The sequence below is a fragment of the Apostichopus japonicus genome, chromosome 7 (assembly GCF_037975245.1).
Source record: "Apostichopus japonicus isolate 1M-3 chromosome 7, ASM3797524v1, whole genome shotgun sequence".
In the NCBI taxonomy this organism is placed as follows: Eukaryota; Metazoa; Echinodermata; class Holothuroidea; order Aspidochirotida; family Stichopodidae; genus Apostichopus; species Apostichopus japonicus.
The window spans coordinates 6,423,800-6,445,542 of record NC_092567.1 but is presented as its reverse complement, the minus strand read 5'-3'; the positions used below and the strand labels follow the sequence as shown (position 1 = coordinate 6,445,542).

General features: G+C 35.5%; 3 protein-coding genes and 1 long non-coding RNA gene across 6 annotated transcripts in view; 1 reads left to right on the top strand and 3 right to left on the bottom strand.

Moving 5' to 3' along the window:
- LOC139970032 (uncharacterized) overlaps positions 1–21,743 on the bottom strand; it is a 445,342-nt gene that overhangs the window by 8,739 nt on the left and 414,860 nt on the right. Inside the window, exon 8 of the mRNA XM_071975595.1 lies at positions 2,764–2,799. Within this exon, the coding sequence (XP_071831696.1) occupies positions 2,764–2,799 (36 nt within the window). The remainder of the gene's footprint in view (positions 1–2,763; positions 2,800–21,743) is intronic.
- Positions 1–21,743, bottom strand: part of LOC139970046 (uncharacterized) — a 320,960-nt gene that overhangs the window by 149,869 nt on the left and 149,348 nt on the right. The gene's annotated exons all lie outside the window — the stretch shown is intronic.
- Positions 1–21,743, top strand: part of LOC139970082 (uncharacterized) — an 892,672-nt gene that overhangs the window by 751,092 nt on the left and 119,837 nt on the right. The window lies entirely within an intron of this gene.
- On the bottom strand, positions 8,979–12,460 carry LOC139970332 (uncharacterized). Its single transcript, XR_011794120.1, has 4 exons — positions 12,267–12,460; positions 11,217–11,400; positions 10,629–10,832; positions 8,979–10,104 (listed from the first exon to the last, which is right to left on the bottom strand). It is a non-coding gene; the product is annotated as an uncharacterized lncRNA (long non-coding RNA).

Here is a 21,743-nt window from a genome sequence, read left to right as displayed (position 1 = left end):
ACAAACAATTACACGTTAGGAACAAATTCATGTACTGCTAATTTCGGTTTCCGTAAAAATTGGAAAGAACCAAATAAGTCAACTTGCAGACATGCGCTAACGTCTCCAATAACGTCAAGCATAATTAACTCACGTTAAAGTAATCTCAAATTGATGGGAATTTAAACTCTAAAAAGGGCCTCCTTATTGTTAAGTTGGTTATAATTTTACTAGTCGTGGTAGATAGTAATGTTGTTGCTGCAAATGAATTAGAAAAAAATATATATATTACATCAATGATTACCTCTGGTTGAAAAAAATCAAATATGTGACCAGAAAGTTAAGTCAGCTAGCAGGCTAGAACCTGTATACCCTAAACTACACTTGAAAATTATGCTGATGTGTATGTTGTATATATGCTTGGGTGAAGGACGGAGATTCCACAGTTTTATTAACATGCAGGTAGCGAAAATGATGGTAAAGAGATGGAATAGCGAGAAATTTGACGTAGCTTTGCTAACAACGAGATATCAAGATAGTTGAAATTGTCACGCATTGTAGAAAATTAGAACTCGAAGCAGGTTTGGTGTCTCGTGTTGTAAATTATTTGACAGATATTTATTTAATTGTTCATTTTCCGCTCCATAGTTTTGACTTAAGAATGAACATGAATCATATACGGTCCCCATGCACGGGAGTCGCATAATTAATAAAGAAAATAAACGATTAAAGATGTGTGTATTTATATGATGATTTCTCTATTCTGAAAGAACTGAATGAATGTTTCATGAAAAACGAAATACCTACTTTTTTTCTTACTATATTGTTAGTTTTTCTGTACAGTATCAGTATAGCGATTCCTAATTAACAACAATGGCAATACAGGTGAAAATGGCTACTGTATATGACAATAGTTTAACGGTTTTGACGGTTTAATGGACTTCCATGGGGGGGGGGGGGGGGAGGTGTAATATACAACTTCATCAAACTTTGGATAACCAATTTTAGATAATTTAGTACGACGAATCCTCCCTCCCTCTGTCTTAACACATTGGATATACAAGCTGCTATTTTTCTGCTTTTCAAGAGAAATACTTCATTACGTCAACTCATCCATCTTCTACATGCATGGTGACTATACAAACCCAGTATTCGTTATTACCACTACGTCAAAACAATCCTGGCTGTACGTGTAAGCTGACTAAACATGGCTCAATAATTTAGATATAACAGGTTTCGAAAACAGCTCTTATGATAATTATGTTAATAGAAGACATAATTTGATATTAAACATTCATAAGAATATTGTTTGTTAGCTGGACTAGTCAGGTGTCATTACATATTAAGACACAAATTTAAATAAAAAGAAAGAAAAAAGAACCTTCTGATTAAGTATAACATGCGCCATATGTTTGTACATGTGTGTAGGCAACATGTTTAAAATTAATGTTTACACAGAATATTTCAAACTGAAGTATTATGTGTTTGAAAATAAATAGAATGATGCCTTATATCTTATTTTGACTAGTATTATATTTGCTGGTTAAATATTTAAAAATTGACCGATTACACGGTTAAATACTAACAGTCAGGTTGTGCCAATAATCAACCCAGTTTTTGACAACAATCTTTGCTAAATTACTTGTATTTCTCGCCGCTCTGGACTGATAAGTCAGAATTGATTTAAGCATATTGCCCAATTATTGTGTTTATTCTTTTGACATTTTGTAAGAAATGTTGAGGAGTCACCTCACATCCACGTAGGTTCATCTTCATTAAATACCTACGCCGTTGCTATCATGTCAGTTTAGTCTAAAAGGACCCTCATTGCAACTTACCTGATGCACATGATCCTTCAGATATTAAAACATTTATTTTTTATATTGTTTCTAGTTTCCTTATATTTGGTATAACAACAGCTTGGTATTCTCACATTCCACAGGGAATGGTTTCTACTCCAAATTAGTCATTTTATGTCACAATGGACCCTCTTGTATCACAATGAATAAAAATGATGCTATAACCCAACCGATACCATCACAACCCAGTAAATCATCTTGCTCCTAGACTCACTGACATTGCAACAGAGCCTATCAGTTTATCTCTTCGATTTCAATATTTAATTTGTTCCTGTTTGACGGTTATGTGATGACGCTTACATGCAAACTTTGTTGCATCGTTTCCAAATTTCTGTGAGAAGCTTAGCTCCTCCTTAACAATCCCCAACCCCTCCCCGACACCAGAGAATGATTCTAATGACTTTATAGTATCAAAGAATACCGGAGTAGAGATTTATGGGAGATTTGAGTATAGACTTCTAGGGCTGGCATTTTCTGTTTATAGAGAAAATTGTTACACCTGCTTTTTCCTTTTACAGTCAACCTTGCCTGGACAGCTGAAATTTAAAAAGTTAAATTTCAATTTCGTGTGTGACTTTAAAACACCATAACATCGGAATAACCTTGTAGTATTAAAGGTCTATTCGTTTCTTTGTTGAGCATTTCTTTGACAGTGTGTGCGTAAGGAAGATTATTAAGGCCGCATCTACACTTGTCATTGAGAACAGTGCTATAATCATTACGTGATGTAAACTTGTAACTGGCCTATCTAAATTCCCTGTTCCAGTTCGATACACGACAATTATAAATCTTTCCCTTGATGAGAAACAAAGTCTAATACTCTTTTGTCTTATTTCTTTGTTCAACATTAATTAATACCTCTTTTTGTCTGTTATTAAAATTTCCGTTACTAATTAACAGGAACATGAATCTATGTCTCTCTTACCTCTTCTCCTGGTAGATTGCCATTTCCGTCACAGGCCTGAAAGGAAGAAATATATTATATATTCCTGAGATTTTGAAAATGAATTTCAGGAAAACATAATATGGCGAAGCAAAATATATATATAAGTTACAATGATATATCTTTACAAATATCACAGTAAACTATTCCTTGCAGGTAAACGCACATCTGTATTGAACACACTAAAGTCAATAAAGGAGACAGACTCGTCAATGTAAAATGCACGGAATTAATAACATGAATATAAACATCAGCGTTATAGGGAAGACATAGTTAGTTTTAAACCCGTCATCAACACTGAGTGACGTCATCAAAACTGATTGACGTCATCAAACACTGAGTGACGTCATAACGATGAACTTCTCATGAGAAGGGAAAATATGGCATCATTCAAAGATAGACTCCAGTATATCGTGGTTGGATCGACGTAATGGCAAAACTAAAGCAAAATATTGGTTAGCCCACAAATCATCATATTAGTCCCCCCCCCCCCTACACCCCTCCTTTTCGTCTTAGATGGTCTGTTTCTATCGTATTGTTGATCGTGTAGAGATTTCCATGAACGTTTGGAAAATTCAGTTGTATGATGAACACATAAAATAAGAGACACAAAAGGGGAGGATTAAATAGACTAGTCTAGAAATGTTAACATTGAATAATATCATGAAATATAATAATCCCTGCACAGATTGCTTTCTTTCTAAATTAATCCTGGGTGTGCGTATGTTTAATTGGAAGTTTTTACATGCGCACATAATCAGTTCTACAATAGTTGACTCTCTCTGTTCAACATTTAGACCAGGAAGCGACGGTCTGTAAATTAAGGAATATTTAGAGTGGGTTTATGTAATCGATAATCCCTGTGTGTCTATTAGTATCGCGTGAGCCGTTATTGCTATGTCTATAGCTGGACTTGGTTTGGGTTGCTCATATACTCTACAGATCTCTGTTCGAACTCGAGAGTACCATACTCGAACCAAGTAGTCCCGGACTCGGCTCGGAATAAGGAATAATTGGACTCAACTACATCAGAGTGTTTCTTATACTATAAAAAACTCTACTCCCACTCGGGCCCAAGCTCCTTCGAGATACTATTTAGTTTAAATTAGATTTAGCCGTTATTCAAATGACGAAAGGAATAATACAAATATTTTAAAACCATTATTAGTTCAGATTCACCGTTGACTTTATTTGTATCATAATGCTGATGCTTATTCATAGTACTGTACATACAGAGGGTGGAACACAACAACGTTTCTTCAATATAAAATAAAAACCTTCAATTTATTTTTTCGTTAAACATTTAAGCAGTTCACCTCTCCTTTAATTTTCCTAGTATGTTTAAGTACATCAAGTTGATGAAACCTACCTAAAATAATCCATTTGTTAGTTTCAAGTTAAACTCAGATACGTCCTTTCATATATAAGCCTGCTTGGACCCACATATTCATATCAGTCACGTATATATACATTAATATAAATAAATAATGACATATAATCAATATGGATTCCTCAAATCCTAATACAACTCAAAATACTAGAACTGAGTCACATTTAATGATCGTTGTATTGCTGCGTGCAGTGACGTCAGACGTAAAGATTCTAGAGATGAAAATTATCCATCGATATATTTACCAACGAAACATTTTTGACTGAGACGGTGTGGAAGAGAGACAATGGAAGCACGGTAGATTCATTTCGCTTTATATGTTTTTATCTGTCTGAATATTCTCTATCTTAAAATTAAGAATACATCATTGATTCACAAGACAATAACTTCTATAAGGAGAGCATATAGGGGTCTACATGCAGAGAAAGAAGGACAACAATAATTAGGAAATAGGACGAAAGTGCCGGATTACGAGCGTGGAAGGGAGACTTCATTTATTTTCATTTATTTGTACCAACTTCGTCACAAGGTTTCTAACGTATAATGTGTATTGTACGACACATATATACATCCTGGAGAAATAACTCCTCGTCGTTGAACAATTGCAAATTTATCTTAAAATATAATTGTCGTTACTTCAGTATGGGGACCTAGCCCCCTCCCCAATTAGAATCGCTTTGATTTATTAAACTAGAGCACCAATGTTGCAGAAGCTCATACCTTTTCGAGCTTAAAAAAGTAGGGCCCACAAAACTTTATGGCCCACCAAATTTCAAGCCATTTTTCAGATTCCACCAATTTTGGGCCCATTAGGGATACCCCCCCCCCCACCGTTAGCAGAATCCTGGCCACACCACTAGCTATAATTCCTTTTTTTCCCCTTTAAATCCTATTTTACTCACTCTCTCAAACCATGGAGCTATTTATAGCTCCATGCTCAAACAATACCACTGACCTACCCTATTAAACTCCCCTCTACCTGAGCACACATAACTTCACAAGCACTCCTTGCCAAAATTTTGGCTGGCTGCTTACATACCTCAAGCTCAAAGACTTCTAAGAATCGGCAAGTGCTGATTGGCTATAGGGCTCTCATGCTTACAGTTCAACAGTTAATAACAACTCCCAATACTGCTTTAATTCCACTAACAGCCTCTGCAGAGCTTAACCACAACTGTAAACAAACACTGCAGAGATAGGGAGACAAATTAAAGGAGCTTTGGCAAAAAGATGAAGGCTCAGGTTTTTGTAAACAATGGGGATTAATTGTAATTAATTAACTTTTGACCAAAAATTATTAGGCATCACCTGATTCATACACACTCCAACAATCATCAGTTCAACTTTGAATATTATCCATCAAAATCTTGAGGAGATTGAGATGTTTGAAAATATTACAAAGAATGACCCCCGATGACCCCCTAAATGACATTTGACCTCAATTTTCCGAACACCCCTTGTAACCCTCATCCCGAGGAACGTTGTGACCAAGTTATATTATAACTGGCCATACACTGTACGAACGGAAGCAATTTGAAAATATAGGGCCGCGGCCCGGGCCACAAAAGACCCCTAGTTGATCTTTGATCTCAAATTCATGAACACCCTGAAGGTAAAACTTCCATAGTACTATCGTGACAAACCCTCAACATTGTACCATAGAATCTGTAGGAGAAGAAGCATTTTGCGTATTTCCACAAAATGGCCCATTACGGCCCACAGGTGACCTTTGACCCCAAATTTTGGACCATCTCTCATGGCCCTATACCCAATGGTCCTTGTGTCCAAGTTTCATGAAATTCCATCAAACACTGTGCGAGTGGGAGCGGTTTTACCAATTGTTGACGGACAGAGTGATAGAGTGATAGAATGATAGAGTGATAGAGTGATAGACGCCGCACTGTAACAATAGCTCACACCAGCATGCTGGTATGAGCTAATAAAAATTACGAATCAAACCAGAGAAAGTGTGCCATTACGATGATTAGGCAATACTTAGATTGTTGTGACCAATTGTCTTTATTTGGGTTCAAGTTTACTGAATTAGAATAATATTCTGAAGTGAAACGTGTGATTAAATGAATTACCATTTTATTAATGCGCACACAAATATTTAAACATTTACGATTGTAGAAGGTTCATGTTACATTAATAATAAAATACAACAACGGATATGGCTGCCTCAGGAACACATGAATATGGTCCCATATCAGATGAAAGGCGTTGAAAGAGAGGCGAAGGGACAGTTTATAATAACATATGGAAAGTAGTTTTCCAGCACCAACAGAAATTTGGTTTCTAACGTATACTGTGAGTCTGACAGGAAGTACAGTAGACACTTGACAACATGTAACATTGCGCCCATTTCAAGAATGTCGGGGAAAATGAAGATCATATCCTAGATTAACGCTCTTTCCTACGGTGACCCGTATCACCTACTAATGACCCATAGCTCACTGATCTGTAACAGTTTAAAACAAATCTAATAACCCAAAAATATATATATTTTATGTCAATATCTTACAGTTAGAATAATCACCAAGACTAGTTTGAAGTATCTATAGCTATGCATACTGAAGCAATTTCATCCACGTAACTAAGCATGTCTTAGTCCTTAGCGACTGCAACATAATACCTATAGCAATATAGACTACTGTATATGACTATGTGTTGGCTGTTATACCAGCCAGTCGTATTTTAAATCACCTTAGTCTGTACTTTAGACAAATCCCTCTTATGACATCGTTTCAAGGTTTCAGATATAGCATTGCTTATACCATTTTGATCGAGAGGGATAATTATTTTTTCAATAACGGTGTATCACAAAAAAAAAATGATCAGATTAAAAATCCCCATCATTATAATCTGCAACATTTACATCTCTTCCGTTAACTAATTATTCCTAAAAGCGTTTTGATTGGACATTTCCTATTGATTGAGAAGACATGAACTATTCGTATGGAACACCCACTGTATCCTGCATTTAAGGTATTTTAGACCCCGGTCACACGTACATTTTCTCAGACATAACGATGGTCCGACCATGGTCCGACCATGGCACAATTTGCGTGTGACCGCTCTCTACTTTGGTCTGACGATCGTCCTACCATCGTCCACTAAAGATGGTAATTAGCATCATTAACCCCGAATTAACAATGGTCCGACCATCGTTAGCAGGAATAACCATGCGTGTGACCGCAATTGCGTTGTCCGACTATACGCATTTTAGCATAACCACTGACCTCGGCCGGAAATCCCCGATTTCAATCCCTTGACATAGCGACGCGTGCCTAGATACATACGATGTAAACAAAACAAACCTGCACTGCACTGCATACTGTACACTAATACATGTACTGTACATGCACACGTACGGTTTCTACCACAAAACAACACAACAGTCCACCTCCGGACAATTCGACAAGACAACTCCTAACGGCGGCCACTACTCACGGTAAAACCTGGGCGCAACAAGAAGTCCTGAGCCTAATTGATATATTTTGGGGGAGTAGATACAGAGTATGGTGGAAAACACCGTCATGAATAAGGAGGTGTTTAGGAAGTGTGCGGAAATGATGGCGAAAGAGGGATACGAACGGACTCATACACATTAGCGTGAGCAGTGCGTGCTGGGCTTGCATATCCATAATATTTCGCTGTGTATTACGAATGAATATGCGTCTACACGCTCTCTGTCGGCGAACAGCGGCTTCTTGTCTTTGCAGGAATGCTTCTTCCAATACGTGACGCCTCCTACAATACAAATCCTATACAAATCTAAGAACCAATGAAACGCTACTGCAAATTGAGCTTCCATCGCCATCATCTACAACTAAAAACCCGCGAAACATCGTCAAAACCGTGACCCTTGACCGACCCACCGCAACTGCGCATGATAGCTTTGCAAAAGCATAATTAACTCACTGATACACTGTGTCCACGAATAAGAATATAGTACAAAGTAGTGTGAGTAGGCTACGTGTGACCGCTACCGTAGTTAGTTTCATATGGTCGCCCAGGTGAAAATTCCAGTTAATACCTGTTGAACTGGTTTGAACAGGTACCTGTTGCAACTGGTATTTGGTGACAGGTAATAACAGGTATTAAATGGTATTAACGGGTGTTAACTGGTATTGACAGGTATTAACTGGTATTAACAGGTTTCAACTGTTGTCAACAGGCATAACAGTTTTTAACTGGTATTAACAGGTATTAGCTGGTATTAACAGGTTTCAACTGTTTTCAACAGGTTTCAACAGGCACAACAGCTTTAGCTGGTATTAACATGTATTAACTGGTAATAACAGGTTTCAACTGTTTTCAACAGGCATAACAGTTTTTAACTGGTATTAACCGGTTTCAACTGTTCTCAACAAGTTTCAACAGGCACAACAGCTTTTAACTGGCATGAACAGGTATTAACTGGTAATAACAGGTTTCAACTGTCTTCAACAGGCGCAACAGCTATTAACTGGTAATAACATACTGTATGAACTGGTTTCAACTGTTTTCAACAGGGGTAACAGGTTTTAACTGGTTCTGTTTTCAACATGTCTTTACTGGTATTGAAAACGTTTGAGCAGGTAAGAACATGTATGGAAGGTTTTAAGCTGGTTATAACAGTAGGATTTTCCACAGGTTCAATTGTTTTCAACAAGTTATCTGGTGAAAACAGGTGGCGATGAATTTCAACAGGTTAAAATTACTCTTTACAGTTGCACATGATGTAGGTCTAACACTTAACAAGCAAGTTAAGGCGAGGGAGAACTTCCAGAAGATGGAGTAAAAATCACTGTTAAATAAAATCTGAAAATATCATTTTATTCCAACAAAGTTAAGACAAGTTAATGGATCAAACATGAATGGCAAAAGTATAGTACTGCAGAATAATGCAAAGTTGAGGGCAATGAAAAAGAAAACATAAATTTGGAGTCTAACAAGAAAGCAAACTTCTGAAGTAACCGCTTTCATATTACACATTAAAAACTTACATATATTATGAAATACCAACTAAATATGTTCATTAAAACAATGATTTCATGTATTGCTGTGGCAATTAAGAAAGGAAACTCTATCTGTTAAACAATATAAAGGTTAATTTTTTATCAATCATTATATCAAAATAAAAGTTACAGCTGAATAGACAAAAGTTATTCAAGAGTTAGCATTACCAAACTATGTAGTGTGCAATTCTGCATGCTAGGCAGACAATAATAATAGCTAGTCAGACAGTAACCTTTTGAAAGGAATTCATTCTTAAATTGGCTACCAATCAGATCTTAAAAACAATATTTACCTACAAAGCATGTATTTGTAATGCATATTTATACTGAACACATATGTGACGACAATATACTGTCTATTCTGGAGTTTGAATAAAAATCTGAATACTGTTTAATGGCATTTGTACATACTGATTACTAGAAATGTTAGTTCTTTAAAAAAAAAATAAGGCAAAAGTGGAAACATGACTTTGCCAAGTAAAAGTCAACATCAGTCTATAATAGTCATGGTTAAACCACTTTCAAGAAAAAACTGTCCAGAAGGTCTCCATTGAAAACTTAAGTTGTAATTGACAGCAACATACTTTCCATTTCCTGAATTTAATTAAAAAACTAAATACCATATAATGGCAAACAATAACTGTTTAAAACATAATAATAAATATGGGTTTAATCCTACTTTGAAAAAAGAACTGTCTAAAAAAATTCCTCTGAAAAGTTAACTTGTCAGTGACAGCAATATGCTGTCAGTTTGAATAAAACTAAAGACCGTTTAATGGTAAGCAATAACCATTGAAAAAAATAATATGATACTAATGTTTTAAGGCCTTCTTTGTTTTACGATTGACGTCAGCTTCTCGGATATGTATTTGCTGAACCTTGCAGCTTCCTCAGTAATGCAGCTTTCTTTCAAACGTTCCACGAATTGTGCTGCAAGAAACAAAGCGTAGGAACACTTAAAAATTGACTTATCATGATTAACAGTAACAGTGTGGTCCTAAAACTTAACAAACTCCCTTGCATTGCTAGATGAGCGCTTTCATGGAAAGTTAAGGTCAAACTTTCCTATGGTTTAGAATGTCTCACGATATTTATCTCTGTTGGTATCCAACCTGAATGGACTAGCAATCACAGTCTAACCAAGAACATTCTTTTGGTTTAGAATTTGGGTTTGCTCAATCTTTTGGTTGGAAAAACTACACCACTATGGTAGTTTGATTGTAGGCTTCCTGTCAGAACTCAAAGGCAATTAAGAACCAACCAAAATGATATCAGTTGTTAACTCATGATACTGGAATGCATAATCCTACTGATAAATAGTTCTGTCAGTGTTAAAAAATTACTTACTCCTGAAAAACAGCTTATTCAGTAAATTATATTGTACACTTGTGTACTAAGTCATGAGCTTGTAATATAAATGGTAACTTGTTTGAAAGCTTTTCATAATGACTAACCTTCCATAGTACGGGACACAACAGCGGTTTTGCATCTCTGTCACTGTTGAATCGTGTGCAAGCATTCCCAACTACTTTCGTTTTCAAAGTGTTGGTACCCCAAATCAACACCAGTAAAGTCTTCACGAACATAGAGTGTTTCTCTTAAGTACAAATGGCCTCCCACTTGTCTTCAGGAAGCCCAAAATCTGCACCAATATTGACCTGTGAACAGAAAATATGATATACCTGTAAGCATATATACAGATATAGCACATGATAACTCACATTATCATGAACATACATTAACATTAAAATTTTATATCAACATATTGGGAGGTAAACATTTAAATCAAGGTCCCTCAAGTTATCAGCCAGTAATAGCAGCTTTACCAAATAATTACTAGCTTTGCACTATAACACCAAGTTATTTTTCAAAGCTTAATAACCATGTTTATAATTATCCCAAATCAGTAAAAAATTGGCCAAACTTATGACGCTTGTACGTAAATGATGTACCAGACTGTTTTTTATATATTATATATAAACAGGTTATGAAAAGTATCTAAATAATATCATTACACATTTGGGTACAAGAGTTAAACTCACCCTTCCATCTTTTTTCTCTATGGCACTTGTTCCTTTGCTTTTTGGACTCTTGGATAAACTCTTAATATCATCTTACACCATTATGTCTTTAAGCCATATACGTTCTCCTCTTCTGTTGTTGCCTCGACACTGGTGTCGTACATCACAGGAAACCTCACCTGGATATTTGGATTTTCAATTCTTCCTGGAAAAAGGAAATAGCAAAGCAGCAGTAGTCATGAATCATTTGAAAAAATGAAATAAAGTTGTCACCACAAAGTGATGTGAGATTTGCTTCCACAATAGTCTGAAAAAAAGGATTCCAAAAGTCTGAAGCAGACTGTATAAAGCTGAACATTTGAACCAGAGTGTCATCATTGCAACCAGAATCAAATGCCCAGACTACAGAGATAATAAAACATGGGCTAAATCTTTGTTTGTTTTTAAGATCTAAAAATACAAGATTTTAGAAACACAAATGCACTGAGCCAACTTATTTATAGGCCTAATTGTTTTAAGTTGTTATTTTTGCTTGCTCACTTAACAAGTCTTATTTAGACCTAGGCTAGAGAAGAAACAGTTCTTTGTCACACTAAGTCAGTTTGTCTTTCGCTCGTTTTTTTAGCCTTACTAGTAGTAGTACTAAAGTATATAATACCGGTGACTATCCAACATAATTTGTTCAGCCTACTGTAACAGTAAGTTTGAAGGTCTAGCCTTGTTTTATTCAATATCACATAGCCTACCCATTTAGATTCACATGGGAAATTCAAGAAATCTTTACCAAATGAGTGTAGACCTAAGCTTCAAGTAAACTACAGTATTGAAACTCAGTCCCAGCATTTGTTTGGAAATAAATTAGAAGATTATGAGCGACTGTTCAATCTAGCCCAATACACACATAACACATTGTTAACTGGTGTTTAGAATGCACAGTTTAGTGTTGAGAATGCACTGCAGTACTCAATAGAAAACCTAGGCTACTCACTGTCATTGCACTTGTGTATTGCGAAACGCTAGCCTAACAACGGTCACAAGTGCCAGTGGCCTAACAATTAACGTTAGTTTTACCTCCAAGTTTAAGGAACAACAGGTAGGCCGATGGTGGCGGTTAATACTTCCATTCTTCTATAGATCTTCTTGGGTGATTAACAGTTGAAAGTTGCTTAGAGTGATCGTATGAAACCATGCCAAGCAATGCTTACGCTGTGCAATGCAAGTTGCCGTTGCTCCTCGGTTTCGAAATTGAATATGGTGTTGAAGTCAAAGTTCAACCTCGTACAAAATGTGATTATCGAAAAAATTTAAAAAATTGTCTTTGGCCTCCCAATTTTAGAGTTTCATGTCACTAAAAATTACAAATATCATTAATTGATATCAAAAATTTAAAACAACAGTAAATAAGAAAGAATTAAATCATAATACAATTTAAACATTAATTATTTTTATCTTGATCTTAACTTGGCAATATGTGTCTTACTTTCTTAGACTATGAATCACTGATCTAAATATAGATGCGAGCTCGTCTCAATCTTTTGATGTATGTGTATGCTACGTATTCATATACTATCTGGAAGAACTCTCTCATAAATTTAATGTGAATTTTTCATTTTACATTAATGTACCAAATAGGATGAACAATTCAGTGATCAGACATATGTTATACCACATCTTTGCAGTGGCAAAGCCAGCGAGGGCGGGGAAGGGGGGGGGGCAGGGGAAAGAGTACCTCCACAAAAATTTTTGGGGACGTGATGTCCGACGGTGAAAAAAACTAAGGAAGCAAAAACAGAGGAAATAATTGCATAATTTTGCATATAAGCCCTTTATGAGAAACAACAATTTTCAAGCCCCCCTCCCCTCATAAACCTTCTCTGACAACGGTGATCCACCGTTATGTGCCTTAAAGTGGAGACAGAAATTTGAACCAACTGGTACCTGTTGAATGCAACTGGTGTAACAGCTACCTGTTAAACCGGTTGTTTTCAACAGGTACCTGTTAAACCGGTTGTTTTCAACAGGTATTTTACCTGTTGAAAGCAACTGGTTTAACAGGTACCTGTTAAAACCAATTGGTACCTGTTACAGCTTACAGGTAATTTACCTGTTGCAACAGGCAATTAACTGGTATAAACTGGTTTTGGTCACAATACCTGTTAAAACCAGTTGTCGTTAACAGGTACCTGTTAGTCCCTGTTGGTTCCGGTTAAAACCAATTGAAATTGTAACAGGTATTAACAGGAATTTTCTCCTGGGCGGACTATAGTTAAGAAACGATGGTCGGAAGATGCAATTGTATACGTGTGACCGGGGTCCTAGTAAAAGCCAACAGAAATGTACACAATCTTAATATCTTGCCCCCAAAAATGGAATAAAGTCCTTCAGTGTTTTTTTCTTAGCTTTGCTGTAAAGTTTATTCAAATAAAATGACTTGAATCCTTTTTGTAGATTATTTTTAGTAACATTTTTTTAATCTTTCACTTCCTGATATTTATGTTCATATTGATGTACATATTTTTATATTTCTTAGTCTTTGGTTCTCCTATTTTATAAATATTTTATATTTGATAACGGAAATGAAATGAACAATACATGCGCCGGACTTTTTATAATAGATTCGAGTAATATATTTTTTACGGAAACTCTAAGTGTACATGTTATTTGAACAACTGTATACTTAGCAATATTATAGTAGGAACTATGAATCTGACAGCTTGTATTAGCCTCAGCAGGATTTTAGAATAGAAACAACGTCAGCCCCAATTATTACATGTATAAGAAGGTGAAGCTATAGAGTATGTATGTGTTATGAAAAATTTGATAGGTGTTATTTAAGTTCCGATGCTGGTTAAAGAGCAACCAGGTTTCCAATGAATTCAAGCATCTATCAAACTTATAAAAAATCATCAAACTGATGAAAGCTTTTGAGTGCTATTTGATGGCAATTAAGTCGATACTGTTAACAGCTATGTAAATGTTACATCCGTTAAGTTAGTCTTGTTATCCAACAATTGCTGTAAACGGACCATCCAGCTTCTCCAAAAGAGAGTCTACTGTAAATCTAAGATGATTTTAACAAAATCCAGAAAGCAATATACGACAAAGGCTTAGCATACATATCCGCGACGCAAAAAAAAAAAATAGATTCATGTGCATGATCTTTCTCAACATTGTGCTCGTATACAGCGTCACAACATACGTGTCTAGTTCTCTGGTTACCATGGTATCTAGACAACAGAACGAAGCAGTAGTATAATTGCCCCCACACATTGACTGGTATTATGGTCGTGTTGTGAAAATGTGCGTGAAAAGTGATTTAATTACAGCTACACTGATTCATCGGTAATGATTTACTCCACAGCGCAAATCTGGTGCCACTAAAAAAATATATTTGCAAAATCTTCTTCTACAGTTTATTCCATGTCACGAATATAATATTTTCATAAATTACAAAATAGCCTTCAATCTTCTTTCATTTTACCAAGAACCGTATCACCTTTTCCTTCATTTATATCAATCGCCAAAATGTCCAGCATTTGCAATCTAGAAAACAGCGAGTCTGATGTTTACAAGCAATTTCGTTTATCTATGCACTCCACACACAGATATTAGGCAATAAAACCAGTTTATGTTATGGTTTTAAAACTAAACAAAGAACACCAATGTTGAATCGCGCTGCTTCGCATCGGTCACCATCTGTTATGTTACCAGTTCATCCTCATTTCTGACCTAGAAACTACAGGTATTTAATGTCCTATACACATGAGTGTACGTGGAACCGTCGCAGGAACATTTACCTTGATTAATTTGAGTTCATATTTGAGTAAGATTGAACTTAGAAGTAAGGATCGAAAAAGCGCACATCTCTACTAGTGTTCTATTGAATGTTGAAATGCTATGCTCGTTTGTTAATTATCATAACGATGCCCGTGATTTACTTACAGACTTTAATCTCAAAAATATATATTTTAAAGATATGTATTTCTGTTAACTTCCAGATTTGTATTACTTTGTTTCTTCGTTTGGAATAAACGTGATACAAAAGTTAAAATGAGTTGTTCCTGTATTATTTGGCGCCCTCAACCCTCCACCCAATCCTAGACACTAATGAAGCTGGAAGGTCCGGGTGTTGCAATATATAATATCAAGATACAATCAACAATTAGCCGATGACAAATTATAAATATTAAAAGTGATTATCAGTAACCGAGTTGGGACAACTACAATCCAACCCCACCCCCCCCCCCCAACGCACCTTCGGATCCTGACACATTCAAAATTGTCTTATGTATGTATGTTTGTGTCCGTTCCAAACACGCGGGAAATACGAAATTTGTCTTATATTAATATTTTATCAAGTGATTACATATGTTTTGGTTACCATAGTATTCGCACAATATAACAACGAAGCGGGTAAGTAGAGCTACACATATATAATACAGAGTTCCTTTCTGTTTTCTAATTTATTCCCATTATACAATACAATACAATTATCATTCAGAAGCATATCCCAGAGTTTATTGGTTTTAAATATAAACCAGAACCGTCCTTTCATTATATATATAAGCCTGCTTAGACCAACACACTTATGTCAGTGACGTATACACTAATCTGGATAAATAATAATTTAAGCAAGTGATCCATCTAAGCCCTTGACGCTTTCTATAAGTTAATTTATTAGTAAGATTTAATTACAAAGGAAGAATAGCATAATGGATCATTGTGTTGTGTTTGCTACAATATGCTGGTAACAAACTTGACCGTAAAAGGAAAGATAAGTTACAAATGTTAGGAATGTTACTTTATTTCACCAAAATGACACAATGAAAGATGAGAGTAGGCAGAGATATTAAAGGTTTGGAAACTTACAAATATAAAAAAAAATGGCAAACAATTTCTGGGACAAACTATTGTCTGAATCTGATTAAACGATAAATAACTCACTAATAAGTAGCAGTCATGTGGTTGTACACATACCTAGATATCTTAATTAGTTGCAGGGCTATCCAGTTATGTGTGAATATTATATGGATTGGTCAACGTTATAACCTATTACGTAGCATGCAGCTTTATTTGATTTTATTAAAACGCTTACGCATTGACGTAATGCTCAAAATTATTCGAGTTAAACACTAAGAAAGTATAGAAATCAACTTAAAATACGTTTTTAGAGTCAAATTCCACATACATCTGTTCTTAATTCTAACTTCCAATTTTCTCCATCACCATCCAGTGCATTTGACCAATTCGCAAAGTACCATAGAAATGGTGAAATTAATTTGATTAGTAATTACTTGAATCAAGAACAACGATTAAAAGTAATATATCTGTTAGTGTTATAATGCTGCATGAAGACCCACGTCTCACACCAACAGAAACAACTAACTAAACATGACCAGTTAATAAAACCAGGAAGCTGCTACAGTAAGATACAGGGTCAGCTAAACGGGCTGTTACGACTGTTGTTATGTGTTATGGTAAACAGTTAAACAGAAATTAAAAGAGCAGACCTGTTCAATATGATTTATAATATTCTACGGTTTCATCTCAGAATAAACGTGAAGTTTATTTGATGCAAATTCACAACATCGATTGTACAATATGTAGCAAACCTGTCCAAAAGTCAATCTTTTAGCTAAAGCATACAGTATATGTTTACAATATCAACGGTCTCAAATTGACATGGAAATTGTACGGGTGTGTCAATATAGAACTAAGCGTTGTGAACGCTGAATGAGATTCATTTAGACAATGTTAGCACGCAAGATTCCATCCGCTCTCTCCGCACCCCCCCTCCCCGCCCCACACCCCTTGGAAGTAGGAGCGGGAAGGTCTCTGAAAGTCCTTTCTTTACATCGAAACTTCTAATATTACCAGCAACACGTAACTACACAGATAATGTATCACTATATTAATTTATTTACACTTATAAGGGACTGAAAACAGTGCTAGGGCAGCATAACGCAAACAAGCTGACCAGACTTGCATAATGAGCGATAGCTGAATGAAAGGTGACTAAACTCTTTACCTGCCATTGACCGGTTAGTAGATTCAGACGACGATACTTGTCATTGCCGATATGATTCCAAACTGATGAAAAACATAAAAGAGAAATATGTTAATGAGTGTTAATGAAGTGCATACTTCATCTTTGTTGGTCTGGAATGAAATCATAAACATTATATTCACGAGATTTATGTTGGCCCTCAATGATAACTTCATATTAGCTGAGTAATCAATCTAGTTGATTCCTTAAGTTTGATCTTATTAGTTTGCTATCATTATCATATCAGTAATATAGCTGATCAGTTTACAAACCTTATATCTCAGTAAGATTACCGATCAGTTTACTATCATTATCATCTCGGTTTTATACCTGATCAGATTTACAACTATTATCCTCTTAGTTATAAACAAATAAGGTTAGAATTGTTATCATCTCATTAACATATCTAATCAATTATCCTAAATGAAAGCATATGCTCCCATTCAAACACAAACGAATCTTGGATAAATTCAGAACCAAATCATGATAGTCGAGTATTCGATGCTCAGATCAAGAATATTAATCCATGAGACGATGAACGGATCAGAGAACACCCAACATCAGTGACGTCATCACAAATCACTAGAGCCCTTATTAAACACTGTTTAAAAAAAATTGTTCAGAGAAGAAACATGGAATTTGTTTAATAACAAATCTACAGTTAAATTATGTTTGTAAAAGAATATACAAACATTTTCATAACAACGTAGCCAGTCTCCATGTAAGAGGACTGCTGGATATAAGAGCATTCCGGTTCGGTAAAGGAAGGTTGTTTTGATTTTACACTCAGGGTTCCTTTATTTAATGTTCTTCAAACTGTACTAAGAATAAACCATAGGTGTTGGAACACAGAGGACAGCTAATACCTCACTTTACAAAATGGATAGAGTGGTAAGGGTGGGGTGGGGGCAGGAATACGTTATGAGAGTGTCAGAAAATGAAGTCCAAATATCGACGGTTTAGAATATTCTAAATAATGCACAAACAGACTTTGACTTCGACTATACATCGTCTCTGAATCTCTCTAAGCTGTTATCACGAGATATATTAGTAGCTATAATAAACATCTGTCAAAAATAGTAAAGCATTTAATGGATCGGGTCAAATGTGTTCTTTACATTAACTACTTCTGTCTTTGAGATTGATCAATGATGACATCATCAGCAGTGACGTCACTCCACCATTAACAATGGGAATCTCGATGTGTCCTTTAAACACATAACAATTAAAGAGCGTACACTGTGTACGAGTCTGAGAAATTAAGTTGAGGGTGGAGATAGGTGGTTTGCATGTATTTTTTTTCTTTCCGTCTCATTTATTCACGATTATTAAACATGTATGTGGTACATCGATTATATTTAGAGTTCTGATAACAACATAAGTATGTCATCTGAATGATACAAAGGAATTATTAACATAATGTAAAACAGAATCTTTCCACTTCTAGGAATTGCAGAAATGATCCCATGAAAACAAGTAAAATGATACCTTAATATCTTAAATTTGGTTAGAAAAGCATTGAAGGACAATAGCTTCCCATCTGGCAAAAATATATCCTTGACAAACAGTAAACCGGCAACGTGAAGTTTGTTGTCATAAACAATGGTATTATCAATTCTAATAAAATGATTATTCCAAAGGATTTTATCACCAAAGTGATCCGAATGATTCTTAAAGGTAATTTTACTCCATGCCACGTAAATTTGATTAATGAAGATATTTTTGATACAGGAAATATCCTCGACATGAAAATTACATTTGAAAAGCAACTCTTTACCGAACGGCGAAAGAGAGGAATGAAAAAAGAGCTTCCAATTCCCAGTGTTGGCATTATTACAATAACGCTTGACCCATGAGGTTTTAAGAGCTTCCACAAAGCTGTGAGCATGGAGGTTTGCATGTATTGATATTACTCTTCATTAATTTCAATAATGCATTAAGGTGTATTCTTAGTATAGATGTGTTATTGTAAAGAGATATAAAACATTTGATTGCTCGTGATGTTTGTAAAGCTATCCCGGTTATCAAGATATTCAGCTTTATACTACAGCGCATTAATGACGTCATCAAAGATCGTGAATACCAATAATTTAAATATTGATACTAGAAAAAGACTAAATGTATTTGGAATTACTTGATTGAGTTAAATTATGGCGCTACAAGACTAGACAAATCATCGTCATAATCACGTGATCACATTTCCGATGTCCTGAGAGTATGTAAACTAAGGTTTAAATGTCTTGTTTCCAGCCACTTTCTTGGATATGTTTTCTTAAACTGTATTAAGACAAAAAACATCAATCTCTCTACTTGTCCCTTATATGGAGGAGGAAGGTTAGTATAATCTAACATCGTGTAACTATGATTTGACATGTACAATTGTAACATTTAACAATAACACTGTCCAACGTTCTAAGAAGTTTCAAGAAGCCTACATTAAAGTATATCTAGACAGAAGTGTTGATGGATACCAAAAAACTTACATGTAAACAACTATGAATGAAGATATCATATCAATATAAATTATGTTTTGTGTCGTGGTTTGTCTTCAGAATATCAATAAGGCCGTGAAAAAACTACAAAACGAACTAAACAGAAATATCAGCAGCAACTGTATACGATAACAATACTTGTTGAATTGAAATTGCAGCCGATCTTACAAAGATATCATAGTTGCAGTGTGCGCTCTATTAAATAATCGGCCGTTTCACCGGTTCAGATCTACCTACCTGCTATAACTAACTGCACGTCCCTAGTTTTTCGGTTATGATTCAGTAACAATACTAGTGACGATATGACAAATGCTCATTTCCATTAAACTCAAGAAATACGGATCTAGTTTGAAAAACCACGATAATTCCTTTTTCATCAGAGACTACCATAGCCTGCAGCATAGTTGCATCCATGATAATTTCCTTGATCCGAGCGAAGGATGAAAACTTTCTCTTGAGCATTATTTTTATTTAATGAGTAAGAACATTCTAGGCCTGAGTCGGGTACCCGAATACCCGGGTACCGGACCGAACATTCGTGTACCCGAATCAAAAGCACACAAGACGGGTACCCGTTTTTTGAGAGGGGGTGGAGGTGGGGTCGCGTAACTGCTACGCGAGTGCTTTCATGATTTCATGTTCTGATTAACCAGGACACGCGAATACTAAAGATTGATGTAATGAAATAACTTTCTTGTGGTGTAGATGGCTGTTTTAACTGCTTAATATTTCAAGTTTTAGCCATTCATAATGGTTCTTTTCCCTGTGTAGATGAAATCACGCAACACCGAAAACGAAAAAAAATATACCTGTGAAAACTATTCAAATTGAAATATTTAATCCATTACATAATCAGCTGTGTACGTACAATACTATATTACCTCTTCAAAATATAGGACATACATTCCAAACAATCGCCGATTTCCAAGTAATTGAAAGTTGTAAACATGGCTACGCTTTTGTGTGTGTGTGTGTGTTTAAGAAACCCGATGTGGTAATACGCTAGCATGTGGTCGAAGATATCAGTAATAATGAAAGTATTCCATGGATGTTTTATATAGTTCCAGCTAACTGCCTTACAATTTTAGATAAGTAGAAGGAAAGACTGGCAAGGACATATAACGTCTACAATTCTTTCAGACGTCTGTAGACAAGATGGTGGACCATACAGTTAAGAACATTTAATAAAAAACATTACTGTTCTTTCCTTGTATTTAGGCTTTGATTGATGAATAAAACGACTTGAATTGTATCTGAACCCCTCTCTTAACTACTACTTGCAAGATTAGTGGTTAGCCTACTTTAATATTTAAGTTTACTTTATGACAGTTTAGCATCTCAACGAAAATCAAAAAAACATATTAAGTTAACAATTCGACAGATAACACGCGTTAAATGGAATAAAGAATACATCGTTATCTCATTAAGTATATATCACCGATGTTAAACTGTACCGAATCGATACAAAATATGTATATTGATGGCTTGAAAATTAAACTAGTACTCATCTTATAAGCATAAAGCCTGTTTTATGCACATTTCGCTTTGTATGCAGATTTACAGATCAAAATGTAAATTAGATATTTTTCTTTGATAGTTTTATGTTATTAAAGGGTGTGATGCGAAGTCCCCGGAAGCTGCAGAAATTTTTAGAAAGGGTTGTAAGGAAGAAGCTTAACTTCAAAATTGTATAGAACGTTTCTGAGTGCTCAAGCGGGTCGAGGGGCTTTCTCTGAAATATATTTCAAGCCCTGGTTGGTTCCACGAAGGGAAGCCACCTGAAGTTTTTGCATTTGGTGATATCCCTTGTTCTCTCGTAGCGAGTTTAAAACACTCAAACACAAAACAGATGTAATAAATAAATCATAGTTATATATAATGCATTCCAAGCAGGCTTGTGGGGATCCGTTGTACTTAGGGGGGAGGGGGGGGTCAGGGAGCGAAGCCTCTGGAAGCTGCTTCATTTTATTAGCCAAATATATCCAAATCTGGGGAAATGTAGACGTTAGG